The 10,955-nt window shown below is 29.3% G+C and overlaps 1 protein-coding gene across 1 annotated transcript; it reads right to left on the reverse strand.

Annotated features, from left to right (window-relative positions):
• Positions 1–7,891: 7,891 nt before the first annotated feature.
• On the reverse strand, positions 7,892–8,218 carry LOC113550319. Its single transcript, XM_026952063.1, has one exon. It carries the CDS (start codon positions 8,216–8,218, stop codon positions 7,892–7,894), a length of 327 nt encoding a protein of 108 aa, XP_026807864.1.
• Between the last annotated feature and the right edge of the window lie 2,737 nt (positions 8,219–10,955).

Here is a 10,955-nt window from a genome sequence, read left to right on the forward strand (position 1 = left end):
GACAGGCAAATGATTATTACGGCAGTCAACGATACTGCCTAAACGACGTTACTGACATACTTATCATAAACCTTATTTTGAATTTTCAATCCCTAGCTATAAAAATTAAATATTTTATAAATTATATTAGTTAAATTATTCCCCTATATTTAAATATAAATATTATAGTTATTGTATTATATAAAGATTAAAGTTTAATACAACATAAAATCAAGATTTTTCTGTAGGTTTTGAGGCCTCGTCCACTTGTAATTCGGAGTCTTGAGCTTTTAGGTTACGAGAATGGTTCAATCCAAGCTCATAATATATATATAAATTATATATATTTACCTAGCAATGGTTTTTTAATCAATTATAATTAAGTATAGAAACGAAATGATTGTTTATTAACCGATTTATTATTATTTTGGTTAACATGACATTATGACAACGAGTTAACCGTGGTCCGCAAGGACGGCAAGACGGTCCGAAGGAAAGTAGGTACAACGGGAAAACATTATAAGAATTGCTTTTAAGAATTTAATTTGAAATATCTAAAATAGCGGTATAAAAGTGAAAACTTTATGATAAGGCGGAGATAATACCTATATAATAATAAAATGTATTCCATCATAATAATTATGCAATGTAAAACTTTAAGCTCAACATTCCCACATTTTTTTTTTTTTTTTTGATTTTAACTTCTACAAAAATTGAAATTTTTTAATTTTTTAATACAAAGTTTTTAGGATTTTGGGGGATAAAATCAAGTGTTTCATGTACTTTGGACACGATAAATGCTGAAAAATACTTATTTCTTATAATTTTAATTTAATATTTTTATGTCTAAATAAGTTTTTAATTTAATCTGCTTCGTGTTGTTTTAGTAAATATTTTAGTAAAAACAAAGTTTTTTTATTTATAAAGTAATTATACTATACCGAGTATACAGACATACAATAGTAGAGACACAATGTAATATGAAAATATTGTAACACAAAAACATCATACTACTATAAGAATCTAAAATGTTTAAGCTAGTAGTTGTGTCCATATAGGCGCCAGGTTTGAAAAACTTAATTAGTGCCTAGGTATCAGAGGTATAAATGCGCAACTTGGGGGATAGGGCTTAGCCCCTAGTGGCCTAGTCAATACAATGTCCCCGTAAAATCCAATATTCTATAATGGGTGCCCAATACCCTATAATAATTTCAATGGGTGCCTGAACCCCGGGCACCCATGTATATGGCGCCTATGGTTGTGTCAGACTTAATGATAAGAAAATTATAAGTTTTACTTGTTTCTTTCAGAAACAAAACTATGTTTGTCAACTTGTAGTTATGTTTTGTGTTGGAAATTAAAAAACGAGATGCGCTATCAAAAAAATAAAGTAAAAAATAAAGTTTCAAAATAAGAACAATTGAGAACAGCAAAGCTTTGTAAAACCAAAAATTTAATACCTATTTACATCTATTTTAAGTGAGTGCGGTCCGTCAAAGAGCATGTACTAAGTGTAAATACTTGAAGCTATATTAACATCGCGATATAACATTATGATTTGCGATTGCAGGTTGCATTTGGCTGTTTTGGTCTAACACAAAGTTATATAGATCTAGCCTGGCAAATGTAACGGATATCATTTGATGTGTCGCCACATCTGAATTTTTCTGTCTACAATGATCAGACTGGGTGTCAGAATGATTCAAAATGTGTTTAAAAGTCTATGCGTGTATGGTGTTACTCTATTTGTACAATAATTATGAAAATCGGTAAAAATGATTTTGCGGACGAATGTGTAATAGCTACAGTGCAGGCAAATCCCGCTTAGAAAAAAAATCAAAATCAAATCGAATCAACGGTAACGACTTAATATGAACTAAAATGATAATATATTTCAGAATTCAAGCATATTATATGGGGCCCATGTGTGAAGGAAAGCATTTTATCTTATACGAATATATAAATTATAAGTCGATATAACGCTATTCCACATGTTTGTGTTAAAACATTTTTCTTGGAAATAATCTTAAATTTTGTTTTACAATAATGATATTAATATGGTCATTACTAATCTTATAAAATCTTATCCATACACAATCAACGCACAAAACATTAAAACATTTATATGACAACGTATAATGGAATTTTTACATTATTAATTTTAACAACACAGAAAACGATTAATTTTGTATTCAATTTTGTAGATTTATAGTTATAGCACCGAGTTCAACTCGGTAACTCGCCGGCCCTATCTGGGCCTGTTAATGAGTCACCGTCACCGCGCAGCCATCACTGCGGAGGTCGCGCCGTGCCGTTGTCGTCGATCGCCGGGACTGCTTTATAACCGCTGTGATATATTATATAATATGTGGTTTCTGTTGGCAGTTACGGATCTGCTTCATATACACAAATATTATCGAAATATCACAAGATTGAATCCGTGATGCATGTAGGCAATATGCGAGTCATCAACCAAGCTACAAACAATATTCAAGGTCACTGCGCCGGACGTCTCTTGTAGTAGGTAACTATAGTAACCCAACATTATTTCGCCGCTCACATTTCACCGGTGACGACATTTTTGCGACAGACTCGATTATTTATCATTGTCATATTCGTATTTTTCCAGTGGCTTGACTAAATAATACTGAGGCATTTCGAGTTACGCATTACATTTTTGGATCGGCACTTACATCTATTTGTAATACATTTTTTTAAACAATCGCGCCTTATCAAACCTTGTTTTTCAATCAAAGACAATTGTGATACTGCTCGATGAATCCTAATTATATTGTCTAGAATTATTGCTGATTCTAGAAATTTGGTTAGGTATATTATAAAATAAATATTAAATGTAACGCTAAATTATTTAATCAATCGTATTTTTAAAAATACCTAACTTTAATTAATAAATTGTGGTATTTAATTTATTTAACTATATTTAATTAATCTAAATATTATTAATCATAATTATTTTGAGTATAATTATGTACAGAGAGTTATATTGACATCCGTATGAGACTAAAAGAGAGTGTGTTAAGAATAAAATAATTGCATTATTAATTTGATAAATAAATATTCAAATAGGAACAATAATGTACATTGTATAATTAATTAGTAGTTGTGTGCAAGTTTCCTCACCACCTTAGCTATTAGACGGTATCTCATTAAACGCGAAACGCCGTTTAAAAACATGAGGTATTACACGTGGCGCGTTTTTTTTATTGTGGTATCCCCGTTAAGGCCTAATCCACATGTACAAATAGAGCGTCAATCTTATCCACAGTTTCACCGCCAAGACAATTGTTGTCAATGAGTAGTTTAAAAGATTTTGTTTTTATGTATCTATATTAGATTGTGTTTTTAATTTTACAATAGACCAACACACCATAATACCGTATTGGTGATACAAATTTACCGTGATCTGATTGCATGTAATAGGTTTCAACTATAACAGTTTTAACTTTAAGATTATGGTGAATTTGTGGATTTAAGTTAAAATTAATAGCAAATAATACAATAAGACTTTAATAAAATTATCAAATGCACACACTGGTGATTTTTTTTTATTTAAAACAATTTATTTAAATACTGTTAAATTTTTCTAATTATGTAGGTAAGTACATAAGTTACACGTGTCCATCTTTAGGAACTTTTATAATATTTTCTGTAGAAAATATAAATACAAATGATTTTCTGATATTGTTGAATAATTTAACAGTAATAATAAATACACAATATAACAGATCCAATAAATTTATAAACTAATTAAATAATTTTATTTACTAAGCTGAAATTATTTAAATTGACACTTTATTTGCACTTAAGTCCTCATAGACGCTACTACATAGAAGCACCAAATCTGTTTTATATATTGCTACCTATATAGTAACAAGTAACTACAGAAAATTAAGCTGTTAAACACAAAAAAATTAAATTAAATATTTAAAAACAAACGACGTAAAATTATAGTCAGCTGTCATACTAAAAAATTAAACATATATTGTGTATTAGGATCTATTAATATCAAAATTAAAGTACTTAATAGTTAATATTTACGTTGATGTAACGCCTATGAGCTCTAAAATTTACTAAAATAATCATAAAGTGGTTTTAAGTCTTATTTAAGTCCACCTATTCTTCTAAAAAAAATTTTAATTACAATTGCACAGTAATATTAATATTTATACCTAATATATTAATTATTATAATATACGACCTGTAGGCTGTAGCCACTTCTTAATTGCTTGACACAGAGTACCTCTTATTTGCACATCATTGGTAGAATACTAGTATGTGTTGATTATTCAAAAATGAAGAAAAAATAAATTAATAAATTAGTTGATAGCACAACTTTAAACATTACATTAAAATATTTAAATCTAATTTTAAAAATACTTAAAAAATTATTGGATACAAATTAAAACAATTCACTGTTGAAAATTACGATGTAATTTTGTCCGATTAAATATTTACATTTACGCTGTCAACCAAACAACATATTTTATTTATAATAATAATGATGATATTCTATAGTTAGCACAGTATTATACAAAGGTTTATTTACTAGCCAATATAATATAATATCAATTGTATATAATATTGTGTAAGGTAGTTTATTTATTTTTTAAAAGTAAAAATTTAATTCTAACCTGCAGCATTTTCGATGTACACAATAACACTCATTATATTATTATGAATAGCATTCACACTTTCCTTAATCAACAATTTTAAATTAATTTTCTTTTTCATCATCCAGCAAGATGTAATAATGATTTAATAGAATAGATGCATTCTAAATATTCCACCTGCAGCTATAAATATTTTAAACAATTTATTTCTTCGATATATCTAGAAAACAAATTGTTTTTCGTAGGATTGGAAACGCACACATATGTTGGCATTCCTTCCAGACTCGACATTTTAATTAATACCTGGATAAAAATCATTATTCCTCAGTGAATTTCATCACACGCGTAGGTAATACATTTGAACATGTTACAACAGTAGCTTTTATATATATTTTACGGAGATACTCAGTTTCAAGTCTCCCCAGACGTTTATCGTCTTAATTTATCAATGAGTGATATGCATTATACGTAATACCTACAACTGTTCGTTACTCAATTACTCGATTGAATATAGAAAGAAAGTCCGACGGTCACTTATGCACGCTACAACGTTTTCAGAGGCATCGTGAGTAAACTTCCATCTTAAAAATACGTTTATTTAGTTTTTTTAGGTGAAAAACGACAAAAAACGACCAGGGGCCGCGGCCGGCTGTAATAATATAAAATAAAAATCTTGATTAGTTTACGTCGGTCGGCGGTCAGACAATACTCGTTTGTCCTAACCTATCTGTATGTGTTTTTTAAGCCTTGTCCATGCGCAGTAGTCGGCCGCCGACTGTATTTCTTATTTTGAATAGGTTATATAAAGTTGAATAATAATAATAACAAAATAATGAATAACTTGAAAGTTAGGGTTATATGGACTGTGTAAATGGTTACTACAACAATTATTTTTTTCTGTAATGTGTGGTAAATGTCAATAATATTTTTCATGCATTTACGACTATATGGTAGTATCGAATATACAAACCCGAAAGTTTAGAAAATATATAAAAATTACTATATTTCTTTGTTGTTCTACAGCCTACAAGGTTAATACGTTATTTGAATACACGAAGTAAACATTAAGTCTTCAACATATGTATCTAAGAAAATGAGAGTGTCATTAGTGAATAAATTGATAAGTATTGATGTGATTTTGAAAATGTATTTTATGAAAATATCATTAAATGTGAATTTGTGATATTATCTACTCGTAAAATATCAGATAACATAAGTACAATTAAGAATATAGGCTGTTTATAAGAAGTAACGCATTTTCACTCCTAAAAATCGATAGTTCGATTGTTAAGATTATTAATAATCGAATTAAGATTAAGATTAAGATTTTTAGAGTTAAGATTGTTCGATTATTGTACATTAATAAGGGGTTAACGCCTTGACTGCGTGAAGTATAGACAAATAGGTACATTACTGCAATGTTTTATACTATAGTTACATTTTATAGCTTTTCGTAACTTCGCTCGCCCATAGAGAATTAGTCAGATTATTAGTTGCTGTTATATCTTATAAGTGTTGAAAATTTAAAAAAGTTCAATGTTTAATACTTTTATCGTATGTATACATATACTATATATATTACTAATGATCATATATCTGTGTATATATTTATTTATTTATGTTTTTAACTTCTTATGTATTTCCATTGTTCAACTGCTCCAAAAAGTGAAGATATAGACACACACACACACACAAAATAAAAACACTATAGGCACACACGCTGTCAAACATTAGTAACATTAATAATTATGTACTCCGTTTATATCTAAATATAATTAATATAATCTAAAAGAGACATATTATGTATGCATTAATGCATTATATATCTAATAAAAGTCAAAAGTTAATTTAAAAATGTATTCAATTTTATTCGAAATGTCAATGACTGGACAATCACAATCTAGTGGTAAAGACACGATAAACGAATAACAGAGCCATTCTAATAACGATTGCCTTTTGTTTTATTGTTTTTAAATACGAATACAATATCATTCAAAGAAACAAATCTGATCGACGTACAAAACGCACCGTAGTCAATGACCACCGCACACTTATTAGCGACGCTTATTACAACACAAACAATATTATTATAGGTACAGTCAAATCCGCTTAATTGGGACACACATCGAGCGGTGATCTAACTGTCCCCATTATCCGACCGTCCCAATAAACCGATATGTATAATAAGTACTATAATGTGACGAATACATAAATTGTTCGGGACTCTGCTTGTTTGTGCTCATATGCCGCGGTGTCCCCGTTAAGCAGATTCTACTGTATTGTATAATAAGTTAACAACGTATAAAAATAGGAAAATATAATAGTTATATGTTAAAACCTGGACAACTCCCTATATACAGTATACATTTATAGTCTTATAGCTTATAAGTTATAAGTTCCGGAGAATGTTATCTGCAGACATAAATATCATTATTATGTTATTATATTCTTTCGGGTTGGCACTATAAATCGTGTATTCGATAGTTAATCAAATAAACCGTGCGAAACAAGCGCATGTAAATATATATATATATATATATGTATATAATGTTTTATAAAATAGTGTCTTAACTGGTTCGCAGCTGCCTATAATATAATATAGGCTATGCTGTAGTGCAAATGTATTTATGGAGGACGCCATACCAACTCCATGAAGTTGGCCACCCAATGTGAAAATTTTTTTTCCAAATTTTGTCAATAATTTGTATGTTATTTGTAAGTATTTGTAAGCACGAATTTGAAATTTGTAAGACGTCTCCTCCTCTACTTATCCCCAAAAGAAAGTTGGCCGTGCGAAAATTTGTTATGATATACGTTAGTGTCGTTAATAAGACTAGAGACAACACATACGGGTGTCCTATATGGCGTCCTCTTAAGACGAACACGAGCCACTTAGTCGACCACTAAACGGGCTATACCGCATTCGGCGTACGCAAAAGACGGATGAAAATTATTAACGCGCGTAATGCGCGACTCAATAAAAAACTATAGCGGTGAATTTAGCGATATGACTGCGGTATGTAGTCATGACATACGCGGTTAAAACAGGATATATATACATGTGTGACCACAAACGGGTTACATCCGGCGTCAACTTCATTAAGCGCGCGCTTATACAACACCACCGTCACCACCGGAATACGAGGAATACACCTTACAACTTAGGTATTATAGTGGTACTACTATATATAATTCTGCAAATGATGACGGCTAGCGCACTGTCGGTAAACAACCACATGATGTGTTTCGGTAACCGGATAAAAAAGCCACCGACAAAAAAGTCAAATTAAATTGCCTATTGCGAATTGGGCTAACTTTGTTTCATCAGAAGACAACTCTAACCTCATTTTCTTTATTAATGTCCAAATAGAAGGATGATTGTGGTCTACTAATTTTGAAAAACGATGGTTCCACCCTTCTGTTTTGTTGTTAGTTCGATGTCCATTATCAAGGGTAGTTTGATAGACATTCCATATTGATGGTGGAAAGAGCGGTGCAATATTTCGAAGTCTGATACCATTATTCGGATTATGCTGAACACTTCTGTAAGACCCATGGACATATGTGATATCAAAATAATCGACTAAATCTGTTGCCTCCGGTGGCATAATTGTTCTTAAAAAATCCATTCCCTCTAAAACTTTATCGGGTAGATGATTATGTGGATTTTTTTCTATAGGATTATCATGTTGCAATTCAGTGTAAATTGTCCCTGTACACTTCAAAGAACTCACTTTCATACAACGCCATGTTATTTTATTTTTCCCCAAATGCTTAATGACGTACATATGACCATTAAAACAAATTTTGTTACCTCCTTTGTTTTGACAATTTCTATTATAAAAATTCAAAAAAAGTTCGTAAATAAACTTATAAAGAAATGTTCACAAGTTTTAACACCTTACACTTTTATTTCACAACGTTTACACTGTACATAGACTGAGCATAACGGAGACTAAATAGCGCATAAAAGATAAAATTTTACCAATTTCCTAACAATATGTTTCGGTCAACTTATAATAATATTGGATTATAGAGATAATCACATAGTATATATTGTTCACATAATACAATATTTTAGATACTAAGATACCAACACCAGTTTTAAGATAAAGTCAAATGGCAATGACTTTTATTGCTATATACCTTAATCAGTTTAATCTCTTATATTTCAAATGTATGTATTTATAGTATTTATACCCAGAGGCGGACTAGGATTAAAAATGTCACCGGGATTTAGAATTAGAGTGGCCACATCTATATACTTATTGATTGCACATAAAAATTTTTTTTTTAATTTTGGCAACAACGACCACTGGCCACATTAGGCACTGGCCCTGTTTATACCTATAACTTAAAATATTTAGTGTATTATTTTGTTAAATATTATTATAATATAAAAATATATAAGAATTATTAAACGATTAAACGAATATTTTATGTTTATTATATATGGTTATAGATATCTATATCAAAAAAGGTTTACATAATTCTTCACATAGTTAAATTTTCAAAATATTTCGTTTATTTTTAGTTAACCTAACCATTTAATTTTAGCGCAAAAATAAATTCATGTCTTTTTTATCGATGGCTTTTTTATCCCGTGGATTTTTTATTTCATAGCTTTTTTATCCTAGATCCATGTGATTCATAGGCGGGTGAACGCGTCGTGAACGCAAATCGCAATTGATATAGCAGGATCGCGGTGAATTTGCTCGCGAACAATATTGATCCGTCGGTCGCGGGAGAATTGATCGCGAATACAATAATTAGTCACCAGGATAATTGATCGTCGAACGAATATTTTTAGTTATTTTATTATACTAATTACATAATTAATACAGACATTTCCACGTTTTATGTATATTATTTTAGAGTATTTAAATACCTCCCTACTCTTATTTATTAATTTTTAAATAACGGACAGTTAATTCAATTTACTATGTGGTTAGGTTATCCAACTATATAGAAATGTATAGATTTATTTAAGGAGGAGAGCTTTACACAATTACAGGTAGAATAACCTATCGTGGTAAATACTATGGATGTACGTGTGTTAAACGGAAGTACAAAGACCACGCAGAAAGAATTATAAAAATATGTGACGAGACGACTATCATACAACTATACGAGGAATAAACTATACTTTTAAAAAGGAATAGCCCATTATTGTCAACTTGGATTTTAAATTAAAATTATATTTTTTAAATTTAATTAATTGACATTATTATTTATTATCCTATTTTATGTGTAATTATTAACTAATAACTATGTAACGCCAAAGGTTCAAATAAGGGACCATTAACTCACTATTGATCCATTTATTTATATTTACGTATTATTATTAAGTCTTCCGTGCCCCGTGGTAAATCAACCAAATTTATATATAAATATATTATCTAGATTATAACTAATATATATTAATAATTTTTAACATTTGTATATCAGATATTAGCATTATTATATTTGTATAGAATTTATAATCAGTGTATGTCATGGACTAAAATAGCGTAAAATGGTTTGTATATTCTATGTTATTTCTAATTCTTAACATTTATTGGTTCAGGTGTCGCCTTGTCAGTGGCGCCCACGCGTAGAATACAAAGTACTAAGTCAGTATTATACTATTATATTATATTATTATATCGATATATCTGTAGTAATATTAATTATTTTGTAAAATATTGTCAACTTGTTACAGCGTACTCTGTGATGCAATGTTGTTTAACTCCCGCCACACAATACTGTATTTTATTATTATTATTTTATTAGTTCAGTTTTACGCACAGGCGCTATGCGATGACATATTGGTTCGCGTCGTTACTCAATTAGTGAAATTGATCTAAATTGTTATATTTTTATTATTGATTGTGAAGTATTGTGATTTAATATTTATTTTGTTTGTTTATTGGTCACATATCAATATTCAATATTTAATATATAATTGATTGTCACTTATTACTGTTTTATTTTATTGTTTAATTCCTGTCACTGGATATATATGAGCCCCTACAAAATAAATAAATATAGTTCGATATATGTTGTAAATATATTTTTTGTTCTTTGGTTAAAAAAATTAACAGTTATTCCACACAAGATTTTCTATGCATTTTTTTTTACAATCCAAAAATACAATCATAATTTTCATATTGTATACAATATTGTAACCAATCTGAAATAAGTTAACAAAAATATTTATTCAAGATAGGTAATCATAAACATTATAAATATAAACATAAACAAATATAAACAAACAAACAAACAAACATAAACATATTATTATTATATATATAATATTTATACGTTTTTCAACGACTGAAACTGCTTTAACTATGCGCAGCACAG

The sequence above is a fragment of the Rhopalosiphum maidis genome, chromosome 1 (assembly GCF_003676215.2).
Source record: "Rhopalosiphum maidis isolate BTI-1 chromosome 1, ASM367621v3, whole genome shotgun sequence".
NCBI classification, from domain to species: domain Eukaryota; kingdom Metazoa; phylum Arthropoda; class Insecta; order Hemiptera; family Aphididae; genus Rhopalosiphum; species Rhopalosiphum maidis.